Consider the following 27,843-nt stretch of genomic DNA (forward strand, 5'->3'; position numbering starts at 1 on the left):
ACTTCCTCAGAAGCTTTGTTGCAAATGTTATGTTCAATAATGATGCCAAGATAGACACTACTAAAATTTTTAATTTAACACAATGTCAAATTTTCATAAATACTTTGCATCTTTTTATATTTTTTTTTGTACATTATAGCTACTCTTTGAGTGGTTCTCTCTACACTGAAGAGAAGCTCACAGATTAATGTATTTATATTTTAAGAACCAAGGTTGAACCTAAATCTGTCACCAAGCATTTATATGTTTGTAAATATTACAGTAAAATATTATATATTACAATATGTAGCTAAACTTTGCAAGGTTATTCTTAGGTAAATTTTCCTCCCATCCATAGGTAGCTACTGTACAATCTGCATTTGTTAGGTGGATTAAGAGTTATTAATGAATGCAAACTGCATGATGTTGATGGTAAATAATAAATATACCTCAGTTCCAAAAATAATAATAATAATTTTGTGGAAACAAACAATATTGGCATGATTCCACTTACACAATGAGCTAAATATAACCGAATTCTGTTAGTTGATGCTTCAAAGGCTGTTTTATTGCTTCCAACAGATTTTTGTTGTTAACAAATTGCAATTAACCGTTAGTTGTCAGAAAGGCTGCGTTATGATAACCTACTATTTAGTAAACCAACAACAACAACAAAAAAAATTAGGGGAACTTCTAATGATTTCAATCAAGACAAATTAAGTATAAGAAACAATAAATAAATGAAACATTTAAATAACTTGTTGTATTTCTCCTATTTTTGTCCTTTTATTTTTTATACTGTATAACATGTCTGTCATACAGCACATTTGAATTATTACCAAAAATGCCACTTCCTAAGAAATATTCCCAAGGTTTGTTTTATGGTTTTGTTTTCATGTTTTTATATCCATATTGACTGATAAGAAACTAAGTGCGTATGTGGCCTTGTGTGAGCGCGTGTACGGGTGCAAGGGTGTGTGTTTTCTCTGTTTGAGTGCATGTACCCCCAGTTCTTTGCTCTGTTGCTGAGCTTTGATCTTTTCAAACACTATGGCAACCTAGTTACCTAATAGGGACTGTAACCATAGCAACACAAGTATGTGATCTGCTTTTAAGGGCAGCCCATTTCTCCCATGCCTCCCTGCTGCCTGGTTACATTTGTACGTGCTATTTGGGTCCACAATTCATCAGACACGTTTACACATCAGAACACAAAGTTCTTCACATAATTATCACTGGTGCTATTCTATGTCAGTAACGGTATCATTACAATCTGCTGCATCTGCCTACATAGATCCAGTGCTGTTCATGAGGTACATAAACAAAACTAGACCCTGTGATATTTGGGATATTTACAGTGATAATTACCTCACCAGTAATTACACACCTGTGTTTATGTGTCTGTGTGAAATCAAAACCCTGGTTATTCACCTCCTCCTTCTGCAGTTATAATAAATTAGCATACATACCCTCACACACAGGAAGCTGAACACCTGTAAAGTTCTGTAGGGCGGTCCAAGTCGGGGTAAGAAGACAAAGGGTGCATCTCAATCAGCTCCCTAGCTTCCGAGGTTGTGAATCAGTATATTGTGTATGAATTTGTGCACTGATAAAGGACAGTAAGGACTCACTACACATTGGGACATTGATGACTCTTTTTCCGGAGACATGGCTATGTCCTCATCGTACAACATCACTACTGTTATTTATGAACAACAGCACAACTGATATCTTTCTGACATTATTTTTGTTATTATGTTATTTAAATTTTATTGATACTTTGCTTGTTACACATTCGTGCAACATTTCAGCCTTAGGCTAAATATATTATAAATGTTAACTAGATTATGATCATTACTTGTCTAGCGATGTATGTTTATTAGGGGTGTGACGAGACAGGTATCTCACGAGACGAGACGAGACAAGATTTTTACACACTATTTTTAAGAAATCCTCAATGGCGAAATACATGACTAGAAAAAGTACTCTGCAGGTGTATTTGAAATGTTTTAACTAATCATCTTATAATGAATGTCATTCAGTTCTACTTTCTGAGTATGAATTATCATATTCAGTAAAAGACAACCATACTCAAGTACTGTAAAAGGTTTTGCCACTAACTCAACTGACTGGCTTCTCTTCTGTATGATTTCAGTCTCTTCAGACCTTACTGTACATGATTTATAAACTTCTACAGCTTTTGACCTCCTAACTGAACTCCTTTCCACAAACTGATCATAGAAATAAAAACAGTATAAATAAAAATGGTAACACTTTACAATAAGGTCTCATTTATTAACATTAACATATTAACCAACATCAACTAACAATGAGCAATATATTTGCTACAGTATTTATTAATCTTTGTTTATGTTAATAAAAATAGTCATTCATTGTTAGTTCATGATAGTTCACAGTGCATTAACTAATGTTAACAAATGAAACCTTACTGTTTGTGCTTAATAAGATTAAGAGAAAACTTGTTATTCATTTTTATGGTAACACTTTACAAGTTGAAACCATAATCACACAAATAAGACCAACAGTGCAAATAAGACCAACTTTTTCTTTGATACAGAGCTAAGAGATGGTTACTACACTGCCCAGCCTAAAATAGCTTTCATATTGAGAGATATTTGCATTCATCAGGGAGCCGCTTTCAAAATGTGGGGTATTGAAATCGCGTTTGAATGCGCGCTCGCGTTTACTTTCACTTTCAGCGATCGTGCGTATCTCTGTAAATATGCAGCGGCGGCGACCGTTATCCAACTGAATTAAATGTTTTTTTTTTTATTTAAATACAAAACAAAATGACAGTGGAGGCGTAATGTAAACGTAGCGGTGGCATATTCTTTCCTAATCATCCTAACACTCTGTCATGGCAACATCACGAGACTACTTTTTGCCTCGACGAGAAATCTCGTCACACTTTAGTCTCGCGAGATCTCGTGACACGAGATCTCGTCACACCCCTAATGTTTATGCTGAAATACAATGAAATAATGGTTTGTATAAACATCTATCATGTATCATTATGTGTAGTGAGTTTGGTCACGCAATTTATGTTTTGTGTTTCAGAACATCCGTTAAGGGAACAAAGTGAGCATCAGTGCTCCCTGGTTTTCACAGTGCATTGTGAGATTTTTTAGGGAGTGAATGTTTCAGTGCACTGGAAGGATTTTGCGATTGAGGCAGCCCTTAAAATGGCCGACTCTGAACTAGAGAGCTGATTGAGTCACACCCAAACACTGTCCTGCAGAGCTTAGCTCCTGGAAGTTTCTAGTATGCCTAGTAGGCTAAGACCTTGATTGGCTAGTCCAGGTGTGTTTAATTGCGATTGGAGCTAAATTTTGCAGGATAGTGGCTGTCCAGGAGCAAGATTGGGCACCCCTGCTGTAGAGATTAATAAAATGTTTAATGAAGTAGCATGGTAGTGGTACATTTTTAATACACTGCCTGGTTAAAAGAAAAGTCACTAATTTATTAATAGATTTTTTTAACGATTTAAATAGGCAAATACTTAAGAGTCTATGACTGGATCATTATTACTGTGATTATTATGTTTCTAGCATGTTATATGTTTGGCAACAGTTCTTTTAACCCTAATTAACAAAGTGTTCACTTCTTAACCAACCATGTAGGAAGACATATCATGGCCTTATTCCAGGATGACAAAGCCAAGATTCATCAGGCTCAAATTGTGAAAGAATGGTTCAGAGAGCATGAAGAATAATTTTCACACATGAATTGGCAGCTCCGGGTCTAGACCTTAAATTCATTGAAAGGCTCTGGGATGTGCTGGAGAAGACTTTATAGAGTGCTCACCTCTTGCATTGTCAATACAGGACCTTGACCAAAAATTGATGCACCTCTTGATGGAAATAACATCACAACATTTATTTCCATTAAGAGGTGCATGATCCAATCATACACTCTTAAGCATTTGCCTTAAATCTAAACAGTGACTTTTTATATAACTTATTTTTATATAACTGTAACTTTATATTCATCGAAGAATCTTGAAAAAAATATCATTTCAGGATCACTTGAAAATCATATAGGGTTCTTCTCAAAAAGAAGGCTGTATCCTAGTGAAGCTGTGTCTTAGTCTAGTCTTTTGGAGGCTTGTATGCTAGAGTCCTCTTCAGAATTAAGCGCTAGAATGAGATGGTCTAGTAAGTGTGCCATGGCTAACACATTCCTGCCCATATTATGAAAGATTTTGTCTTACTTTTCATAATGAACACAGACAAGTTCAGTGCCAACTCAGTTCTTTTTTTGTAAATTGGAATATTTGCAAAGGATTGTCTGTAATTTAAAGATAGGCTACACTTAAGCTGAATGAAGGATGTGAAACCAAGGATGATGACGTGGCAGCTGAGATACGCAGCCTTACTAGGACGCGGCCTCCCGTTTGAGAAGCATCCATTGGTGTGAAATTCAATTGTGCTGAATCAGGCTGTCATTAAGGTTGTCATTCTTTAAATAATACATTACAAGGAAGAGAAACCTTTTCAATGAAGGTCAATGCTGTGTATTGGAATAGGGCAGGGTTTCACTTGCAGGTTGAACTTCAATTGGAACTGAAATCAGGAAAGCCCTGGAGGGTCTTACTTCTGTTTGGAACGGTCATATTTCACAGAGGGAATCAGAGTGTGAGAGAGACAGAGATTCCAAAAGGTCTATAGGACATAAGAGTTTTAAAATAATTGCTGTTTATATAGCTCTGTTTCTCTAAGTGAAACCAGGGCAATGACAGTTACATGTTTGATGACAGGACTTCTTCCTGTAGGACATAACCTCCTCTGCTGCTCACTGGAGGTGAGTAATGAGCTAAACTACCTGTAACTGTGCTGATGATGAGGCTGAAGGCCACTGAGCATGTGCAGTAAGTCTGCTCAGGGCCTTCTGCTGCTCATGCAGTTACTTCATCTTCCTGTGCTGTCACAGGACAGCCTGCCATCGAGCAGCCAGCTCTGAAAGTTTAATGAACACCAATTAAGCCTTCACAATTGCTTAAGTGGTTGGGACTACTGGCAGTGGATATAGAGGAGCACTAGGATGAGATAATGAGGAGAGAGGAGAAAAGGAATGGAGTAGAAAACAAAAAGATGTTGCTTAGAAAAGACTACAAATAAAACTTAACCTCAAGAGCTTTTAACTTTAAAATAGTTTATGTTCTTGTTAATATTATTTAGAATTATGATGAAATTAAACTTATGTGTCACAATATTTAATAAATTCATTAACATTGCAGCTCATGTGATATTCCAATATGCCCTTTAATATTTCTCTTTTCCATTACTGTCATCCTGTGATCTTTATATCAATGCTGAGTTCAGAGCAGCTCTGACTGCATGCCCACATGAAACATCGACACATGCATTTCATCTAGACAGCTCTTTGCTGTCTGCCCTTTCATAACTTTTCCGGTGGGAACCCTGTAAAGCAGCCAAGTCCCCTTCAACTCTCTCTCATTCTCATTCTCATTCTCATTCTACGACTACAAAAGGAGGACTAGAGTGTGTGTATACAGATCTTTTACTGCCCCAATGGAATAAGCTTGAAATGCACTAGGAAAACCTAGTGTGGCCTAACAACCAGTGAAAATTTGAAGCCTGTTGCTGCAACTGACACAGACTCAGGCATCATAGAGGAGTTGAACTGGATCCAACAACAAATACTTATAACTGCATGATGAACATTCCCAGTCTGTGGGCAATTCACACATATAATACAAAATCTAAATATCCCCATACAGATCTGAATGTCTATTAATAGCAATATGTTTTACAGTATTGTCATGGTGCATGACATTTTTATGATGTTGCATGAGGATTCAAAGATGTAATCTGAAGATCATTGATTTTTTTAAATATTATGTCTACCAGAAATCTCCAGAGGACTTTGAATGTTCTGTTGTTGGAAGCGGTTCTGGAAGCGGTTAGTGCTCCTCCATTAAATCAAGCATCTCCTTCAGTGATCATAATATATTATGTGCATGAAATCAAATCTTGAAATGTAGGCTACTTCAGCTGTTAATCTAATTATACTGTGCATCTTCATATTTGTAATGAAGAGGGATCTTGGAAATATCCCAACGTCGTGCTTTTCTTTTTAGACCTCAGTAGCTACCTCAACAGTGTAAGTCAGTGCTAGGCTAACTGTGGCCTGTTGCATGAAGCCAGTTTCAGTTGCTACCCAGGTAAGTTTAAGATTAGTCTGAGCAAACTAATTTTTTGGGCTCAAGAAGGTGGATTGGTTTTTAGCGGTGTTCATCGCCATGTTAACTTACGCTACACGGCTAACCTGCTCCAGAGTAGGTTTTATTCTGGGTTAGAGATAGCAAACCCAAACTGGACCAATCAGCTGTGAGTAAAGTGACATGAATCTGATGCAATAAAGCCACAGTTTATAGTGGCAAAAACAAAAAAAAAAAAATTAGAAATAAAATTGCTAATCTTTTGCTGCTAATTATTTTTTATATAAATTATAATTATGTATAACTTCCTAAGTGTGTATGACTTTCTTCTTTCAAGAAGCACAGCAGTAATGTTTTTTTTTCTTTTTCTAGTGAACGTTTATAAAAGCTACTTAATTGCACTAATTGAACTAATTCACTGGCTTAGGCTAAGCCTTGTCTGTGAAACTGGGCCAATATGTTAAGCAGTCATTAGAAATCTTACCATAGCATTAGGCTACATGTTCTTAGTTTGCTTATGTATTTCAGTAATAATTGTAATTTTCTCATAACTGTAAACACAAAACTACAAACAATAAATGCAAAATACATCAAACCTAAAATGAATGCAATCAACACTAGGCCTATGCTTTGCTCAAAAGAATTTTTTTTGCTCAATGACAGAATGCACCATATAGCCTAATGACCGCGATTATGAAAATGTTTGCAAACAATTAAAATATGCCTGGATTTTTGCAAACATTGTGTTACTTGAATTTCAGAGTGTATTGATTGTGTAAAGTGTCAGTTTTAGTCATTTGAGTAATCACTTTAATAGAACAACATTGCCCTCTGCTGGTAAATGTGATTTTTGAGGGGTATTTTTTAACTTAATGTCTAAAAACTTGATGAGAAATATTCATGAAGATGATGATTAAAGGCCAACAAACAAGTTTTTGTTTTGTTGTTGTTTTTTTTTAGCTACTTTGTTTCAATAATTCCACCTGAATCATTTGTGTGATTCAGATTAAGTTTTCTGATAAATTATTTAATTTATGCATTAATTTATTACATTTTGATCTACTTATTCACTATAATTCAGCAAAACATAAATGGCCACAGACAAGCAGCAAACAGGCTATTACAGTCTTCAGAACAAACACAATATACACACCACAGCCTCAGATTCACATCAGGGTAATTAGAAAAAGGTGAAACATTTTGGTTATAAGGCTTATTTTTATATCACAAACGCCAAAAAATAAATTATTCAGCTCATGGTAAGAAATAGGTACATTTACTTGATTATACAGTAGGTTTGATGTTGGGGAAAAACCTTTAACTGGTTGAGAATACACAACAAATTACGAATTTAGAGTTAAGTCTAAGTTTTAGTTTATAGAGTTTGATCCTTTTACACCTATAACACAAATGTGTGAAAGTCTCAAGATATAATGTCTGTAGGAGTGTTTTTCAAACCTGAGCTTTGTCTTTGAAGATCAGACAAGGATGAACAATTTCCATGTTTCTTGTGTATTTACAGAGACTGAAGTCAGAGTGGTACAGTATATACACTTTATGAATATAGCGATCATGAGATAATGTGGTGGCTGTAGTTTTTGCGGTGGTGCTGTTTGAATAGCAGTGAAGGACTCTGAGCTTAGCACTTAAAGACTCTCCTGAAAGCAGTGCTTGGATATTTAAATGCTTTGTGGTATTTGGCAGATTTTCAGTAGCAGAGGAAAGGAGCTCACAGAGACATTAAGAGTGATTCACCTCTGCAGTCAGAGAAGGCAGATAACGAGATAATATTATGGCAGTGCTGCATGTTGAGTAACGTGCTCTGATATAAGAGATAGTAGGAATAAAAGCCTATTAATATGAGCGAGAGTCATAATGGTTTCAGACACCAAGGTGTGTGCTGAGTCGACAGAGGGCGTCTCCTACAATGTCCAGCTCGTGTCTGAGCTCCTCAACCACATCGTTGATGCTGGGCATGTCCTTCAGCACACATACGCTCTGTGTGTACGGGTTATAACGCAGGGAGAATGGACGCTGGATTGTCTTTGCAAACTCACTGTGAAGGATAAAATATATGTGGTTAAAACAAATTACTAATGATATAGAAATATAACGGGTCACATATAAAATAAATAGATTTACCGCATTCTAAATTTAGCTTCCTCAAAGCTCTCTGAAACAAAGTAAACATCTTGAAAGGTGGTGATGAGACACTCCTGCTTACAGGTGACCTTGGGCTCAAAGGGCAGGATTTTAGCAGCGCCTGAGAGAGAGTGCTTTAAAACAAAACATGTGTTTCAGAGTCATGCCTTCATTAACTGCCGTTACACTATACCAAAAGTTTGGGCTCAGTATGATTTTTTTGAAAGAAATTAATACTTTTTATTCAGCAAGAATGCATTAAATTGATCAAAAGTGACAATATTAAATGCTATTCTTTTGAACTTTCTATTCATCAAAGAATCTTTTTTTTTTTTTAAACTGTGATAAAAAATGTTTCTTAAGGGTTAGTTCACCCAAAAATGAAAATTCTGTCATTTATTACTTACCCTCATACCGTTCCACACCCGTAAGACCTTCGTTAATCTTCAGAACACAAATTAAGATATTTTTTGTTGAAATTCGATAGCTCCGTGAGACCTCCATAGGGAGCGATGGACACTTCCTCTCTCAAGATCCATAACGGTAACGTTACTAAAAACATATTTAAATCGGTTCATGTGGGTACAGTGGTTCAATATTAATATTATAAAGCGACGAGAATATTTTTGGAGCGCCAAAAAAAACTAAATAACGACTTATTTAGTGATGGCCGATTTCAAAACAATGCTTCAGAAGCATCGGAGCATAAATGAATCAGTGTGTCGAAATGCTGTTCGGAGCGCCAAAGTCATGTGAGTTCAGCCGTTGGCAGTTTGACACGCGATCCGAATCATGATTCGACACACACTGATTCATAACGCTCTGAAGCTTCATGAAGCAGTCTTTTGAAATCGGTCATCACTAAATAAGTCGTTATTTTGTTTTTTTGGCGCTCCAAAAATATTCTCGTCGCTTTATAATATTAATATTGAACCACTGTACTCGCATGAACTGATTTAAATATGTTTTTAGTACCTTTATGGATCTTGAGAGAGGAAGTGTCCATTGTTCCCTATGGAGGCCTCACGGTGCCATCGGATTTTCATCGGAGCCACTTAATTTGTGTTCTGAAGATTAACTAAGGTCTTACGGGTGTGGAACGACATGAGGGTGAGTAATATATTACATTATTTTCATTTTTGGGTGAACTAACCCTTTAAGCACCAAATCAGCATTTAGAATGATTTCTGACTGATCATGTGACACTGAAAACTGGAGTAATGATGCTTTGCCATTACATGAATGAATGAATTACATTTTTAAAAATATATTAAAATAGAAAACAGATATATTAAATTGTAATAATATTTCACAATGTTACTGTTTTCACTGTATTTTCGATCAAGTAAATGAGGACTTGGTGAGCATAAGAGACTTCTTTCAAGAAACATTAAAAAGGTAAATAGGAAACAAAATGGTTAGATTACACAAGATTACCTAAACTAGTGGTTAGATTACACATAAAAAGATTATTGTTCTAATCTTTTATTCTGAAACTGATAATGTGTATGGTGTACCTTAAGTTCACTGATGGATGAGAGAAGTCCAGCACCGTATGCTCGGAGTGAACCCTCCTGCTTGCACAGGCCAAACTCTACCGTGAAGAAATAGCACTGCAATGGCACCAACATAACCATCAAAACTACTGCAAAAAATATCAAGGCTTTATGCCTATATAAGAACACCAGGAAGCAAAATGAACTGAAATACATACTGTTGCTAATTTCTGCACAGCATCATCAGACGCCCCGAGAGAAGCCAGTCCTAATTCCTGAGAGAACTGTGCAAAACTTGGTTCAGCCAACAGAGGAACATGACCCAGCAGCTCATGACATGTGTCCCTGAAAGACACAAACATGAAGAATTTATTAATGTATTTGTATGTGCCTATTTCACATGACTCATACAAACAGTGTTTATGTGAAACAGGAGCAAGCTTCTGCTGCATAACAGAGCTGCAGCTTTTTGCAGAAAATATGGTTATTTCTGGGTTGCTACATTATTAGTATTTCCTTTAACATTTATTGTTTTTTTGTTTTTTTATCTTACCTTTCCCTTAGTATGCAATAGCTGTTTGTGCATGTACGATTGTGCATGTGTGAAGATACAAAGTTAATCTCTCTAACAGAAAACATTTGCCTGAAACACTTCGTTTGTTGGCCTGCCATTATTTCCATGACTTAGCTACGACACCATGTTACACCTTTGCATAATGCCCACCTGTACTGGCTGCTTTGACCCGTATTTTTCTTTCAATCCTGACGCCATAATATTTCATAGACAAAATACTGTTTACATCTGCTCACAAAGCCTTGGGATCTGAAACCCGATTATGTTAAGGGGTGTTACATTATCGACACAAAACAGACTGGGACTGAGCTGACCAATCAGAACAGACTGGAATGATGGAGTTCACAGAGACAGTAAAGTCCTGGGTATACTTTATCATTCCGCCTTCCGCTCCATCTCGTGCACAGTTGAATGTCCTTTCAAAGCATGCGCACTGTCTAGTGGACTTTTTTTTCAAGTGCGGATGGAGAGAGTGGACATACTGACACGGAGCATTTCAGGCAGAGGGTGAAATGAGGTGCAGTGTACAGTATGAGATGTTTTTTAAACTTTACATTATGTAAATGTATTCTAGCAGACCCCCCCCCCCCAAATTATGAAGTTGTAAATGAGCATAATATGGGTGCTTTAATAACTTCCATGAATAATAAATGATTATTTTGAGAACATTATTCTGAAATCCACTCAGCTGGCATGTGACTGAGCTTCAACATTCAAATGTGTTTGAGTTGTTGTTTCAATGCTAAAAAAACACTGAAAATATGATAAATAGTTGTAAAAAGGTTAACAAAATCAATGTTGAAATTTGATCAAGATCTGTATTAAAAATGCTGCAATATATCAACATTGAAGCGATTTTCAAAATCGAAATAAAATTCAACAGTGATTTAACTTGATTCATGACGTTGATTCATCCATGAAGAAATGTTAAAATGAGGCAACATGAAATGGAGCCCAAACCCCAAAGTACAAAATATAAACTACTTAAATAATCTGGATTTCCTTTGATTTATTGAATAAAAGGTGCTGTGTTTATTTCCATCCTTGCATGATGTGTAACTTTTTCATGCATCAAGTGTGACAGACAGTGGGTGTTGCTTCAACAAAGGGTGCTGCTTCATAAAAGGTTATTTTAAAAGATTGTGTTGATAAATAGTCCTGAAGAGATAAAGGGATATGTGCTTTGTACTCACGGTTCAGGAGTGTAGAGAGGATCTGAGCTGTGACGCACATATTGTGTACAGTGAAACACTCTGAAGGCCAGACCAGCCAGAAAGTCTCTCGGTGACAAGTACCCAGCAACAGGGCGAATGGTAAAGCCAGTTCGCTCTGAAACACACATACGCAGCCACACATCTACTGTCCTCTGCTCGTGACGCAACTAATATTTCTCTTTAGTTCCTCTTGTACTTGTAAGGTTAAAATATATCTTTTTAAAAAACTGTGTGTGTTTTGATCATGTCTCACCTCTCAGGAAGTTGGACACGTCCTCCAGCTGCGGTATGTTGTCTTCTCTGTAGCCACAGTACTGGGTGAGAAGAGGCAGGTTCTGCAGGTACTCTCTACAGGCATGTGTGGGGTACAGCTTATTCAGCTCCCGAAACACTACACCCCACGTCTTCACCTCTTCCTCTGTAAACTCCACACGTGGTATGGGATCTCCACTGCAGAGTGAGATAGAACCACGTGAATAAATAAAGATATATATATATATATATATATATATATATATATATATATATATATATATACACACACACACAAAAACATACAGTATTGTGCAAAAGTCTTAGGCATGTCAGTATTTTCACCAAAAAAAAAAAAAGGTTTTAAGTCAGTTATTTATATCTTTAGCTGTAGTGTCACTAGAAAATATCAGTTTACATTTCCAAACATTCCTTTTGCCAATTAAAACGAACACCGCGCTCTCCCAACTAATGAGGGGCCAGGACTTATATTTCAAATTAAGAATACCAAAGAGGTCTGCACTCTAAAAAACAGATCTCCTGTATATCTCAATTAAAGTTTTTTAGAGTGCAGACTTCTTTGGTATTCTCAAACATTCCTTTTGCCATTAATTGTAATAATCCAGTGAGATTTTTGTATACACGAGGATTCTGACAACAGCCGGTATGATCCACATGGAGATCATCATCGAGTCCATCTGTGATTACATGAGGAAACAGAAAAAAATGGAGACAAATTAAATCCAGAAGAATTGTGGCAACGTCTCCAAGATGCTTGAAGAAACCTGCCTGCAAAGCTACCTGAAAAACTACAGTATGTGCAACCTAGGACAAAAGCTGTTTTAAACGCAAAGGGTGGTCACACCAAATATTGATTTGATTTAGTTAATAGAAGTTAATTGATAAATAAAATGTATTTATGACATTATTTTTGAAAGCATCCTCACTTTACAGTATTTTTACACAAGTGCCTAAATCTTTTCACAGTAGCTTTGCAGGCAGGTTCTTCAAGCGTCTTGGAGACGTTGCCACAGTTCTTCTGGATTTAGTCTGTCACAGTTTTCTCTGTTTCTTCATGTAATCCCTGATGGACTCGATGATGGTGAGATCAGATCTCCGTGTGGATCATACCGGCTGTTGTCAGACTCCTTGTGCATACAAAAAATGTCACTTGATTATTATAAATAATGGCAAAATGAATGTTTGGAAATGTAAACTGATATCTCTTACTGACACACTACAGCAAAAGATATAAATAACTGACCTGAAACCTTTATTTATTTATTTATTTATTTTTATTTTTTTATTTTTTGGTAAAAAGAGTAACTTGCCTAAGACTTTTGAACAGTACTGTATAATAAAATATTTGGAATTAAAGGTGATAGAGAGGATTTTTTCGTCGACTGAGAATACAAAGACTGTTACTGAGTTTTTGAAATGAGCGCATGCGTAAGAACAACCCCCCTCCTTCACAACACATTTCAAAAGGAACGCCTCCCAAAACTCGTAAACACTCGTATTTGAACACAAGTGTTTACCACCGGCATTCGCTGTGTCGTGTTTTTTGGATTCATTATGTCGGACTCACCGCAGGTAACTCATAATCTGCAGCTGTTACTCCTGTCTCCTGACAAAAACATTGCATGCGGCGCCTGTAGAGTGTGGAAAGTTACTGGAGCGCGCAGCCGTGCACGTCTCTCAAAAGGAACGTCACGGCAGTGATTGACAAGCCAGAGGGCCAATCGTTTACGCGATGATCGCGTAAATGATTGGCTGATGTTTTTAAGGCCCTACCTCGTGCACAGATGATGTATATTAATATTATTACTTTCAGTGCACCTAATAAATAGTCTTTTATCAGTTAGTAAAGACAGTTTCAAGTAATATTGCAAAAATGTATAAAACAAAACATCCTCTTTAGCACCTTTAATCCAGTTATTGTTAAAACCCTATTATTAAACGTACTGTTTGTAACTCATGGCAAGATCAGCAAAATATTTCCTTCTCTTACGGTAAATGTTGTCTTTGAATCCCTGAAATCATATAAGCACACACAGTCACAACTCAAACACTGAAGATTATTACATTATCAGTATGACATAAATACTACTGATTATTAATAACCAGTGAATTTTCTATTGCCTAATCTCTGTGGCAGACAATACTGACCGGATGATCCGCATCCAAATCTGAACCATACATCAGAACACGACAGGCACTCTTATCCAAATCTGAGATCTTCTTAGGGAACCAAGGCACCTCAGCATCTGAAAAATGTATTAACACAGGTTTACACATGATTTTTACTTATTTATTTATTTATTTATTTTTTATTATGAAGGAATAAAGCACAGTACCATTTACAGGAGTCCAGAATTTATCAGGTGAGTCCATTTCTATAATGCTTGTTTGTTTGCGTAGCAGCTGAACAATATCTTTCAGAGTTTCTCGATCACTGTCACAATCCACTAGTACTTCCAACTCCGAGTTGCGCCGTCGGGACTTACGTGACTCAATATGCAAAAGGTTTACCTGGTTGTCCTGTTTATAACAAATGAAAATATGTCATTTAGCCCACTTTAACTGAGTAATAATTATATAAAGAATATATATATATATATATATATATATATATATATATATATATATATATATATATAGGAGATGTATTAGTGAGAAGGTCTTTGAATTTAAACATATCACCAGCATTTTTTTCATTCAAAGACATTGTCCATACTTTCCATGATTTAATACTCACTCACGATTTGACAATTATTCTAAATTAGAAGTTAAATAATAAATTAACTTCTATTTATTGTACATATGTTTAACTTCTGTTTATTGTATATATGTTTTAAGCTGGAATTACTAAACAATTAGTGTATAACATGATTCTACTAAAGCTAAGAATAACCAAATAATACAGAGAGATAGAACAGAAAACATTTATGTACCTGAAATAGTTTTAAAGCCTTCACCAGCCCTCCGACTTCATTCTTCAGAGAGAAGACAATAGCGGCATGTTCCCTCTTGGAGGAAAGTATCTTGTCTTTGTTCTCGTCTGTCTTATGAAAAGTAGTTTTCTTCAGCTTAATAAAAAAGAGAGAGAAATACCTATATTCAGTACTCAGGTGTTTCTTCACATTACCATGACAATCTCTCTACTACAGAGCAGATAATATCATGCATGAGTGAACTTATGTTTGTTTTGGACCTGCTTTTAAAACAGGAAATTGGTATTCAAATGCAAATAACATGTAAAGAACATTATAGTAAACAGGTTGGGTAGGGTCCATAGTGATAATAAATATTTATATGACTAGACCAGCACTATGTGGTGGACAGCGACTTTAAAGTCAAGTGAAAGCCAATGACATCAACAAATCACCTTTTTTTCTGTTATATTAACAATGCACAATGCATAACAGATCATAAATGAATGTGTAAAAAATATATGAAAGTTTTGTTATATTTAAATGAACATTAATGATATGTTAAGCACAAAATATACTTAATCATATATTATTAATGAAAGAGATAGAATAAATATCAAAATATATCAGTTATTTTATTCCTTTCTTTGAACCTCAACAATTCACGATTGCATACAAGTCTATTGGAACTCGTCCAAAGTTCTAATAAAGCAATACAAGAATACATCTGTCTCTCCATATTCAAACATGTTTAAGCATATTGAATTGGCCTACATGTAAAAAGTTGTTCTTACCTCATTGTTGAGTTGCTTCTCTTCGTAACTCTTATTGATGGAGTCAAAAGACCGTCCTCGACGAGGTCCGTCAAGCTTGTTGGCGAGCATGGATGTGTGCTCTTGATTTTATAGTAGAATATGGAGAGGTGCGTGGATCAGACAGACGCTGCTATCAGTCTGATAATGATGTTTTCTCTTTGGATTTATAAAGAGATCCGACGGAGGAGGGGGAGGAGCGCGACCAGCCCGACCAGAAGATTTCAGAGGCTATTGGAAAGAGGTTCAGCAAGTGAAAACTATGAAACAATTAAAAATGAATTGTAATAGCAATAATAGTAGAAGGCTAATAATAATAATGTTATTGATAGGAGCGCAAAACTGGAGAACGGGGTCACATTTTTGTTTACTACTTTTTGTTTTACTATTTATGTTTTGTCCAGTATACTACTAGCCTACTTCTGACAGTCACGTACTGTACTTTAAAGTTTCCTGTCTGAGTGTAAGTTTGCTTTTATTGTGTTCAATTGTTTTCCTTCAAATAGGCCTGTAATGTGGAAATGTATTTATTAATTCACAAAAATTGATATAATGTAAGGTTGTTTTGAACTATATGTTCGAAAAACACATACAAAACCCATGCTAGAAGATTACTTGACTCAAAATCTTACAATTACTGAGATATCCCTGTGACAATGAGCCCTTGTCTCTTATGTTTACTTCTATTTTGCTTACATATTGATAATTATCTAAATAATTTTGGATATCACCCTGAAAGTGCAAAGAGTCAGGACATAATATGCATTTACATAAGCTATTCATACTGTGCATTAATTTATTATACTGATATTTAATATTGATTCACAACATGCCACATTAAACACCAGCCTTTCAGATCACAAGGAAAAAAGAAGAAGAAAAAAAACCTTAGAACAAAAAGGAAAGGAAATTGAAATAAAATTGAAAATCGAGTGTCATGACCTCTGCTGATATGTTTCAGCACTATTGCCAAACGAACAGCTCCGACAATGCATTAAAAGATTCATAAAAATCGAGTCGTAGACCTTGGCATTTAAACACACCCAATCTTTCATTTGGTTCATATTGTTGATTTATTTACTCTTTCCAAGGTTGGTCTGGGATCAGTGAGCTTTATTTCCACGCCTCTGTGGAAAAATCAGTGATGAAAGTGATGTGGATAACGGTCTAATAAGACACGGCAGCAGGTCTAGATTAACTGGTGATGACTGATTCGGAATGTTGTCACTGGTTTCTGTTGTCTCCAAACCAAAGGCCCCAATCCACACTATAGTTCCAGTCCGGGGGTGATTTGTTCCAAAGGGAGAAACATGGAAAATAATAAAAGCACGTCAATGAGCGCGGCTCGGATTAATAATGATGTGGTAGTTATGAGCAATGGCTGTTTACAAGCTCACACCAGCATTAATTAGCTCAAAACGCAATATAATTAGGTACTGCTGTACGTCCATTTCCAAACAAGATGACTAATCTTTTATTCAGACGTTCTCACGCTACTTCTGTGCTTTATTGGTCCATTGTCTGTGCCTCCCACTGTTTGGTCATTGATCTGAAAGACCTCCATACCCTTCCTCAGGGGGACAGACAGTCTTTTGTGTGGCAGCCCATAAGTACACATCTCATTAGGCTTCATGAAGTGAGAGATTCACCATCTATTGAAACACAGCCAGTTTATACCAGTTCCAACAGCAGGCCGAGATTTTTTGCACTTTTTAGTGCAAATGTAGAATATCTTTAGCTTTGCAAAAAAACTTCCCATAATATTAAAATGATGAAAACCAAAATGTGTGTGAATCGAAACGCTTTGAACTTTATGACTCAGAAAATCTCATTCATATAACCACAACTCATTTAGAGGTAAGGCACAGGAAATGCTTCAACTTTTTTGTGGTAATAGCCATCAGGAAAAAAAAAAGCATACACCTTAAAGGGTTAGTTCACCCAAAAATGAAAATTCTGTCATTTATTACTCATCCTCATGCTGTTCCACACCCGTAAGAGCTTCGTTAATCTTCAGAACACAAATTAAGATATTTTTCTGTAGTTGAAATCCGATGGCTCAGTGAGGCCTGCATAGGGAGAAATGACATTTCCTCTCTCAAGATCCATAAATGTACTAAAAACATATCTAAATCAGTTCATGTGAGTACAGTGGCTCAATATTAATATTATAAAGTGACAAGAATATTTTTGGTGCACCAAAAAAAAAAAAAAAAAAAAACGACTTATTTAGTGATGGCCGATTTCAAAACACTGCTTCATGAAGCTTCAGAGCATTATGAATCAGCTTATCGAATCATAATTCGGATCGCGTGTCAAACAGTCAAACTGCTGAAATCACGTGACTTTGGCGCTCCGAACAGCTGATTCGACACGCTGATTCATAATGCTCCGAAGCTTCCTGAAGCAGTGTTTTGAAATCAGCCATCACTAAATAAGTCGTTATTTTGGTTTTTTTGGTGCACCAAAAATATTCTCGTCGCTTTGTAATATTAATATTGAACCACTGTACTCACATGAACTGATTTAGATGTGTTTTTAGTACATTAATGGATCTTGAGAGAGGAAATGTCATTGCTCCCTATGGAGGCCTCACGGAGCCATCGGATTTCAACTAAAATATCTTAATTTGTGTTCCGAAGTTCCGTGTTCCGAAGATTAATGAAGGTGGAACGGCATGAGGGTAAGTAATAAATGACAGAATTTTTGGGTGAACTAACCCTTTATTATGGTTAGCATGTGTACCTTATATGTATGTATGAGATTTACATTCATTTCCTTTTGGACATATATAGTAATGATGTTTATGCAGAACCGGTGACGTACAGTGTGATTGAGCCAAGTCAAATCATGCTCAGACTAATCGAATGCAGCACTGGAGTCTGGTCTATTAGCATACAGTAAGCTTCACAGAAGGCACACAGCTTCTGCAATCAGAGACTTCATTCTGAGACAATTCAATCTACAGTCAGTCTCAGCAACAGGAAGTTCCCTTCAATCTATGTCATGGAAAAAAAGCCATTATAGAATAAGTGATGATACATGCTGTAAGAGTTCATTGGTCTGTCAAACAACCTGAAGTTCCTTCAAGGCATTAGTGCTTCCTGTCCTCCCATGTGAGCAAGACAAGGTATGTGATGCAGAACAATGTCAGGAAAGATTAAGTCAGGTCATGTTCACTGAAAGATGACAATCGTAAGAAATATTTGGCCAGTCTATAAAACCTATTACAGTATACAGGTGGACCAAATAAGATTTGCTCCAATGCAAGGAAAAAAAAACTAGGCAACCCTCATTAGTGGTTTAACTGAGCTGCAAGGCACCTGAGTCAAGTTTTGGCATGGTCTACAAATTTTATGAGACTTTAGATTTTCTTGCTGACCTTTTATATCTTTTACTTAACTGTAAAGGTCTCCTTTCATTGATATACAAAGGAAGGAAGAAATGAATGTGTATGGACCAGTGTTCAAAAGCTCTAAGAGCTAATTCTGGCATGAACGTACGTCAGCATGCTGTATGCGGATCTGGCACTTTCAACAACCTGTGATCTCTTCATCATCCTGTATATATATTTCTAATCTCTCTCTCTCTCTCTCTCTCTCTCTCTCTCTCTCTCTCTCTCTATATATATATATATATATATATATATATATATATATATATATACATATATATATATACATATACATATATATATATATATATACATATACATATATATATATATATATATATATATATATATACATATACATATATATATATATATATATATATATATATATATATATATATATATATATATATACATATACATATATATACATATATATATATATATATATACACGTGTGTGTATAATAAAAGCTCAATTTTATGAAAGGTCAGTTTTCTACATACAAATTCTACATTTCTACAAAAATATTAAGCTGCACGTTTTCAACATTGACAATAATAAATGTTTCTTGAGCACTAAATCAGTATATATGAATGATTTCTGAAGGAACATGTAACACTGAAGACTGGAGTAGTCAGTTATTTTAACAGTTAAAATGGAATAATTAACAAAATAAGAGACTTCTTTCACATATAAAAACTGACTTGACCCCACTCTTTTGAACATTAGTGTAAGTATTTATGACAGTAGCTTTTTATGCTCATTCAAAACAACACCGCTTTTCTAAGAAACTTTCCACAATCATAATGAGTTATTGACTCACCAGTGTTAGCGTGGTATTGACATTAAACACTATGACTCAGGAAATTAGCTGCAATACACATTAAAAGGTTTACTTACTGTTAATTTTTTTAACATTATACCTCTCAGCTACTCTGAGGTCATTTTTAGAATATCATTAAGAGAATGGGATGTGTTATGGAAAGAGGTCAGGAGCTTTTGATGTAATAAAACTGAATTTGCAAGGCTTAGAATTAATATTGAACTACCTAATGCTGTGTTAAAGTATGTGGGATCAGTTATTTGACATTTCCAATGAAAATGATTTTATGATTAGTTTGAAATGTGTTGCATTGTAGCATATTTCTTACAGTGACTGCCTTTTTAGAGGGATTTCATCAGAGCAGAATCAAGAGAGGCTTGACATTTTCACAACGCAGGTATGGATAACAGTAAACACATACAGATGGAAGAATTTTACAACCATGACAGCAGCCAGACCAATGTAATGGACTAACTGAACAGAATGACTGACAGCTGTTGAGACACTGACAGACTGGACTGTACATGAGCAGTCACATCTGATTAAATTCTTGTTGTATGATATACTGCCGGCCAACCATCGACCATATCCAGTTCTTTCTTAGGAAGCAAAGATCTCACTCAGAGAAAAGGAAATCCTTGTTTTATTTTTAATGATTGAGAAAGGCTAACCAAGTCTACAAAACAACATGGACATGAACATGGTTTGTATCACCACTAAACATTTTCCCAAGTGAAATTTACCTTTAAAGGTTCAGATAATAAGGGAAAAAACAATGTATTGCCCAGTATGAACATTAAATACATACAGAGAATGTGATTAATTCATCTTAGGCGATTCAGATTTTCACATCTGTTTAATAGGTAGCATCGTTTGAGGCCAATGTTTTTTCATAAACCAAAATCACTAGCCTAAATGAGTTTGTCGTTAGAGTAACACACTATACAATATAGTTTGAATATACTGTATACATTTATTCAAGACAAAGTTCAATTATGTATGAAATTTGTTCCAATAGCTTGTGGAAGTGGCAGACGGACTTAACAACTCAAAATGCATTGCCAAGTATATCAGCACCAACAGATTTGAATTAAAAAGAGCGCCATCTGGTGGTCATGACAGTAATTACCCTACTGCTATTCATCTCCCCAACCCTCATCTGAGAAAATATCAGCCTGTCGTTGTTTGAAACTGTTTTTGAAATCCTCATCAAAGTGCTCCAGATCATCTTCTTTGAAAATACCCTAGTAAAAAGGGAAAATAAGAAAAACAGATGTGTGATAACAAATACATGCTCTAAATAATGATGAATCTGAGCATGCGAGATGGCTAACAAACAACGAGTATCTGTGTACAATGGTGTGGTGTTCTCACCTTTGGTAGGTATCCCAGCAGTTTTGTCGCATGCTGTTTTAGGAGCCTCTGTCTCTCCTCTTCGATGATCTTCCGACGCTGAGCCTCCCTCTCCTGCTCCATTGCCCTCTCCTCTTCCTCCCTCTCCTGTTGAATATTTAGATTCATTCATTCCACATTATCAGCAGTTACTGGTATAGTCTGAATCAGAATGAACTAATGACTGAACTGCATATTTACATGTTTTTTGGTTGATTTGTGTGTTTGAGTCTTACTTGTTCAGCCAGATACTGCTGTCTCCTGTCTTCCAGCAGCTTCTCCACAGCCCGTTTGTGTTCCAACTGTTTCATACGGCGCTTCTGGGCATTCATCTGCTCAATTCGGTCATCCTCTGCAAACTTGGCCATCATCATCTGTCTGAAGGCCTCCTCTTCCTCTTTCTCGGCTTGTATGCGCAACTGCTTGAAAGCCATCATCTCCCGACGCGTCTGCTGCAGCTCCAAGCGTTGCCGGATCCTCTTCTCCATCTCTTCCTGTGAGTGACATGATGGTAAAGAGATAGTAAACTTTTACATGGTGCTATTGAATTCACAAAGCATTGATAAATAATACAAATTTTTACAAATAATTATCATTACAAATTACAAATAAGTATTACAAATTATTATTAATATAAAAGATAAAACTGTATTTGGTTCACACATTATATGTTGTTACTATACTAATAATTACTATAAATTGTGCATAATTGCATGCAACTAACCCTAAACCACACCCTAATCCTATGTAGTAATTCATAATTTAATTACACAAATAACAATCATCATTGGTTGATCATAAAGTCACAAAATAGGAAATCTTAAAGGTCCCTTTTTTTGGGGTTATTTGAAATATGACTGGGACATTTTCATGACAGGAATCATGAGATTGACCTTTGACCTCTTTGGAAAATATTCAAAGTGCATCCAGTAAAGTGTGATGTAGTAAGACAGTTCTCACAATTTCTTGTTGTCTTGCAGCCTCTGCCTGCTCTTCCAAGTAGAGTTCCTCACGGACACGCTCCATCTTCTCACGCTGTCTTTTTTCCATCTCGATCTGCTCAGAGAGCTAAACCAGAAGGAAGGAAAAAAACATATTAATATTTGAATCCTGATTACTTGCCTGTACTTGATGGCCCAGAGGGGTAAGGTGTCACATACCATTTTGTGCAGGGTTTCTTTCGCCTGCTCTCGCTCTCTAACTTTGGCCATCCTGTCCTCCTCCTTCCTTTGCTGGTATTGGGCAAACTCAATGATGCGCCTGTTCTCTGCCTCCACCTTTTCTCGTTCCATTCGTCTCCACTCTGCTTGCTGCTTTTTAAAATCTTCAATATATCTCTGAGTGGCCGTCACTTTCTCAAGTCGCAACTGAAGCTCCCTGTAAAATAAACTTGCCAGTTTCAAACCATCCTAGAACCATCTTACCAGCTCATCTAAAACAGATGTTGTGATAGTCTGTTTTCTCCAGAATTTCAAAAAAAGAAAATAATACGTTTAAGAAAAATGAACACTTACATCTGATCCTCCTCATAGATCTTACGCACTATTTCGTCCACCATGAGTTTCTCTTTAAGAAACTCGTCATAGGCCTCCTGCCTCTTGCGCTCCTTCTCCTCAAGCTGTCGCTCAAGTTCTTGCTGGTAACGCACCACCTCCTCATACTTCTTCTGCTCCTGCTTCTCCTTTTCCATTTCTGAACGCTCATGCTCGTCCTTCATCTTACGGGCAATAGTAGCCTCTTGTCGCTGGTAATAAGTAAATTCACAATAAGAAAAACCACATAATAGATGGCCAAATGTAAGAGCGTTGATTCACACTCACCATGGTCTCATATCGCATGGCCTCCTTTTCTGCCATCTGTGCTGCCCGTTCTCTGTTCAGGTATGCAGATTTGAGCTTCAACTCTAGCTCTCGAAGCTCAACGCTGACAATAAAACACAGAGTTTAATAAATGGCAAACCTATAAAAAACATTATATAGGGCTACGGAGTGCCATTAAACTACAAAACTGGTCTGTTACCTGTTCTCTTTAATGTACTGCCTCATCTTCTCATCTCGGAGTTTCTCATTATTAATTCTCGCCAGCTCCTTTGCCATCCTCTCTTCTTGTTCAAGCTGCCTCTCTTTGAACTTCCTGTCCTCTTCTGCCTAAAAACATACATTTTGCAATATGAGTCATATATGAGTATATATATATGAGTATATATATATATATATATATATATATATATATATATATATATATATATATATATATATATATATATATATATATATATTCACATTTAATAGTAAAAAATATATGTTAAATCTGTTGATTCAGAATAGATGTTCGGTGTATTAAAAAAAAAGTAATGTTTCATGTATGTTCTTAAATGTATGTTTTTTTTGTTTTTTGTTTTTTGGACCCCAGGAAGACTGGCAGTGCCATAGAGCACAGCTAATGTGGATCCAAACAAATAAACAAAAATGAGACCACACATCTTTTTTTTCTTTTTTTTGAGCATACCCTTACAAAAAAGAAATTTATTCAAGTGTGCCATTAATATACTTCTTATAAGATAAAAAATAAGAAAGTATATTTTCAGTCTACATTTTATATACTTCTTATAAATATACTTTATGTACTTCTTATAAATATACTTAATATTATACTTAAGTATACTTGACACATAAGCGGTTTCCCAATTCAGAGGCTGCATGCTTTTGCATCACAGCTCCGCGACAAGCGCTGTGCCATTTCCAGGCTCCTTCAAATGCGGCCTCCAAATGTGTCCTTCATTACCATGCAATGAAGGATACAACAGCTGTGTCCCAATTCAGAGGTTTCATCCTTTAAAGGACTCAGACTTCAAAGGCCACACCTTCGAAGGTTGCAAAGGATGGAATGAGCATTCCACTAGCCTACGGCCTACAACTGTTTTTGTCACCTAGCAACTGTGACAGCTGCCCTTGACGAGTGGCAGTAACATTTGTTCTGGACTTTAAGTTATAAACTGTCTGAAAACAAAACAGGGTTTACAAACTATCTAAATATGTTCACCATGGTCCATTTCTGCATATAATAAAGAGCATAAACTATATATAATTGCATTGCAAGATATGTCAACATTTGAAAAAAAGGTTTATTTATTTTTACATTTGTATCATTAGATATTTTAGTAACCCAGTACTTGCGTACTTGCATTCAAAAGTGTTATTTGGTCATTTCTCTCAAAGAGATTTCTCTCACTCTACAGGTGCCACATGCAATGTTTTTGTCAGGAGACAGGAGTAACAACTGCAGATTATGAGTTACCTGCGGTGAGTCCGACATAATGAATCCACTAACACGACACAGCGAATGCCGGTGGTAAACACTCGTGTTCCAATACTCGTGCACGAGTTTTGGGAGGCGTTCCCTCGAAATGAGCTGTGAAGGAGGGGGGTTGTTCTTACGCATGCGCTCATTTCAAAAACTCACTAACAGTCTTTGGTCTCTCAGTCGACGAAAAAATCCTCTTTAGCACCTTTAAAGGGGCCTTCAAATTGGGACAGTCTTTATTATATACAGAAATGGACCATGGTGAACATAAACTGTCACAACAGTTTATAAACCCTGTTTTGTTTTCAGACAATTTAATATAACTTTCAAAAAAGTCCAGTACAAACGTTACTGCCACTCATCAACGGTGGCCGTCACAGTTGCTAGGTGACAAGGACCGTCACGCTCAGTCTGACCTTGTGGCCTTTGAAGGATGCAGCCTCTAAATTGGCCACTGATGTTCAAAGTCACAGCATAGAAAAAAGTTTATTCTCCTCAGTTTGTTAAAGATAGCAATGGTGACGATCTGATCTGGATGTAAACACCATTCTCTCAGCTTTTTGTTCAAATTGTTGCTTTTTTTTATGAAACACATTCAAGTGTTGTTAAAAAAAAAAAAAAGAATACTGGAAGCTTTTTTCTCATTTTTTAAAGCAGAGGCTATGTTCTTTCTTTTGATATAGCCTATTGTATTTTCAGATTTCATACAACAAAATATTCTGGGGGCCATGAAAGTTGTGTGAAAAAAGCTAGTGGGGAAAAATTTGAAGTACAGTTAAATAAATATTTCAAGTATAAAAATTAATACCTTAATAAGAACATTGGGGGGGGGGGGGTGAGAACATTGCATGGGGCAGGGGCATGCTCCGAACATCTTTTTTTTTTAAAAGATATTTGCTTTACATGCTTATTTGTAGTTTGCATCTATGCAGTATACCTAAAGCCCAGTTTCACAGACAGGGCTTAGATTAAGTCAGGAAAAAAAAACATTACTGGTGTGCATTTTGAGACAAAACAATGGCAGTGACATATTTTAAGATATTTCAGTGCAAGTTACTTTCAGTTAACAAACATACATTTTAGTCTGGGACTAGGCTTAAAGGATTAGTTCACTTTCTAGTTCACCATCCTAAGTGCATATGACTTTCTTCTTTCTGATGAGCACAATCGGAGAAATATTAATAAATATCCTGACGCATCCAAGCTTTATAATTGCAGTGAACAGGGTCACAAGTATGAGTCTCCATCCACATCCATCCATCATAAACATATTACACACGGCTCTCTCTATACGTCCTACGCCTTCCCTATTTAACTTACGTAAAAAGCTTAACTGACGCGACACCAGTTTACACTTTCTGCGTAAGTTGAATACGGAACGTGGTCTGGCAGAAGCTAGATATTTTACTTCATAACTTGTTAAAAATTGATTTTTTTTTTTACACAAATGCATCAGTTTGCGTCAGGATATTTATTAATAAATCTCCGATTGCGTTCATCAGATGGTGAGTAAAGCTTGGGGTAATTTTTTTTTAAAGGTCCCGTTCTTCGTGATCCCATGTTTCAAACTTTAGTTAGTGTGTAATGTTGTTGTTAGAGTATAAATAAAATCTGTAAAATTTTAAAGCTCAAAGTTCAATGCCAAGCGAGATATTTTATTTAACAGAAGTCGCCTACATCGAACGGCCAGTTTGGACTACATCCCTCTACTTCCTTCTTTAATGACGTCACTAAAACAGTTTTTTGACTAACCTCCACCCACAGGAATACACAAGAGTTGCGTTTGTAGAGTGTGTTTGTCGCCATGTCGTCGAAACGCTGTTATTTTCATCCCGCAGTCCAATCACCGGGTCTGATTCCGGCTCAAATTGATAGGGTAAAATTAAAGATATGTTTACAATAACACTGAGTGCGTGCATCTCCACCTTATGGTAAGAGGCGTGACCTTTCCGGGCAAGATGCTCTAAACTGCTGTCGAATCACAACACAGGAACCGCTGGCACAATCAGAACTCGTTACGTATTTCTGAAGGAGGGACTTCATAGAACAAGGAAGTCATCAGCCCGTTTTTATGACAGTGGAAACAGCGGTATACAGATAAGTAAATTATGTGAAAAATACTGTGTTTTTTTACACGCGAAACATGAACACATGTTATATTGCACACTATAAACACAATCAAAGCTTCAAAAAACCACGAAAAACAGGACCTTTAAAAGTGAACTAATCCTTTAAGCCTTGTCTGTGAAACCAGGGGTATGATGCTAAGTTCACTTAAAGAAAACAAGTATATTTGCAGTATAAAACTACTAAACTAGTAGTTTAATTAGAGCATACTTCAGAGTGCATTTTCATAAACTAAAAAAAAATGTGCTACAAGTATTTAACTAGTAAACTATCAGTATCTATGAATTCACTTGTAGTATAGTTGTAGTACAAATTAAAAATGTAGTTGTAAACTAGTTGTGTACTCAAGTTTACTACTGTAACATTTAAAGTATACTTAAATTCACTAAAAAGTGGCCCAATTTAGTCCCAAGTATTACACTTACAAGTATACTATTAGTACAGTACATTGATATTAGTATACTAACTACATACTTAAAATATACTTGAACTTAAGTATACTTGATACAATTAACTTGAAGTATACTTCTTTTTGTAAGGGTACGCTGAAGTATTTTATAAAACCAACCCTGAGAAGTGACTCCTCGATTTGTTTGCCATACTCCTCATCTTGCATCTTGCGCAGGAAGCGCTTTTTCTCGACTCTCTCTTCGCACTGGAGGTTGGCTTGCAGCTGCCGCTCTTTGGCGATGCGTTTGGTCTGATCTTCACGCATTTCCTCCTGTTTGCGGTAGTCCAGGATCATCTTCTGATGGTGGTTGTGAGAGATGTTGCGCCGCTGGCTCATGAAAGATTGCAAAGACACGGTGACTTATAAGCTCTACAACACAACCTCGCTAATTAATGACTTAAACCGGGTCTTACATGTCATCTTTTATTTGCGCACTGTCTGTAAGTTAGCATTTATATAAAACGATTAACGTTAGTTCGTTACAGCAAATTGTTCATGGCTTTTTAACTATTAAAATCTGCGTCATATTTACCATTCCTCAGGTGTGCTCGACAGCTCCGTCGAATTTGTGATATAAATGCTTTTGTTTCTATCCAAACAAAGTGGGAAACACCACGCTCATTTGTTTATGAGCCGTTGTCCTAGAAACGCCGGGCTTTCAGACCTGGGAATAAAGACGACTTTTATTGGGCGGCGCAACTCTTGCACAGCCAATAAAGCTCAACAGGTTCCGGAAGTAAACATTC

At 36.2% G+C, this 27,843-nt stretch overlaps 2 protein-coding genes and 1 long non-coding RNA gene across 5 annotated transcripts; 1 reads left to right on the forward strand and 2 right to left on the reverse strand.

The window, feature by feature from the left end:
- Positions 1-6,544: 6,544 nt before the first annotated feature.
- On the reverse strand, positions 6,545-16,588 carry tph1b (tryptophan hydroxylase 1b). Its single transcript, XM_048184453.1, has 11 exons — positions 15,587-16,588; positions 14,814-14,948; positions 14,217-14,400; positions 14,029-14,126; positions 13,825-13,892; positions 11,861-12,057; positions 11,587-11,722; positions 10,038-10,164; positions 9,841-9,936; positions 8,324-8,457; positions 6,545-8,237 (listed from the first exon to the last, which is right to left on the reverse strand). Exons 1-11 carry the CDS (start codon positions 15,674-15,676, stop codon positions 8,063-8,065), a joined length of 1,440 nt encoding a protein of 479 aa, XP_048040410.1. The 5' UTR covers positions 15,677-16,588; the 3' UTR covers positions 6,545-8,062.
- On the forward strand, positions 9,273-9,982 carry LOC125264771. Its single transcript, XR_007184119.1, has 3 exons — positions 9,273-9,433; positions 9,670-9,721; positions 9,847-9,982. It is a non-coding gene; the product is annotated as an uncharacterized LOC125264771 (long non-coding RNA).
- A 3,863-nt stretch (positions 16,589-20,451) lies between the features above and the next one.
- On the reverse strand, positions 20,452-27,784 carry mns1 (meiosis-specific nuclear structural 1). Of its 3 annotated transcripts, none has more exons than XM_048184455.1 (10): positions 27,630-27,784; positions 27,215-27,424; positions 23,236-23,363; positions 23,037-23,139; positions 22,731-22,960; positions 22,377-22,593; positions 22,177-22,284; positions 21,453-21,710; positions 21,199-21,324; positions 20,452-21,068 (listed from the first exon to the last, which is right to left on the reverse strand). In XM_048184455.1, exons 1-10 carry the CDS (start codon positions 27,630-27,632, stop codon positions 20,961-20,963), a joined length of 1,491 nt encoding a protein of 496 aa, XP_048040412.1. In that variant the 5' UTR covers positions 27,633-27,784; the 3' UTR covers positions 20,452-20,960. The 3 variants fall into 3 exon arrangements, with proteins under 3 accessions (XP_048040412.1, XP_048040413.1, XP_048040411.1); XM_048184456.1 differs by having other exon boundaries at positions 27,215-27,428; positions 27,630-27,783; XM_048184454.1 differs by having other exon boundaries at positions 27,215-27,439; positions 27,630-27,779.
- Between the last annotated feature and the right edge of the window lie 59 nt (positions 27,785-27,843).

The sequence above is a fragment of the Megalobrama amblycephala genome, linkage group LG3 (assembly GCF_018812025.1).
Source record: "Megalobrama amblycephala isolate DHTTF-2021 linkage group LG3, ASM1881202v1, whole genome shotgun sequence".
NCBI lineage: Eukaryota > Metazoa > Chordata > Actinopteri > Cypriniformes > Xenocyprididae > Megalobrama > Megalobrama amblycephala.

What these genes read in the sequence shown, in the direction of transcription:
- tph1b (XM_048184453.1), bottom strand. Translation starts at nt 15,676, where the DNA reads ATGCTCGCCAACAAGCTTGACGGACCTCGTCGAGGACGGTCTTTTGAC. An exon ending in ATTCTGGACTCCTGTAAATG is followed by an intron (nt 14,127 to 14,216) that starts GTACTGTGCTTT and finishes TACATTTTTCAG; the next exon opens with ATGCTGAGGTGCCTTGGTTC. An exon ending in CTTGCCATGAGTTACAAACA is followed by an intron (nt 12,058 to 13,824) that starts GTACGTTTAATA and finishes CTCACTCTGCAG; the next exon opens with TGGAGATCCCATACCACGTG.
- mns1 (XM_048184454.1), bottom strand. An exon ending in CCATGCGATATGAGACCATG is followed by an intron (nt 22,961 to 23,036) that starts GTGAGTGTGAAT and finishes ACTTATTACCAG; the next exon opens with CGACAAGAGGCTACTATTGC. An exon ending in ATCTATGAGGAGGATCAGAT is followed by an intron (nt 22,594 to 22,730) that starts GTAAGTGTTCAT and finishes TTTATTTTACAG; the next exon opens with GGAGCTTCAGTTGCGACTTG.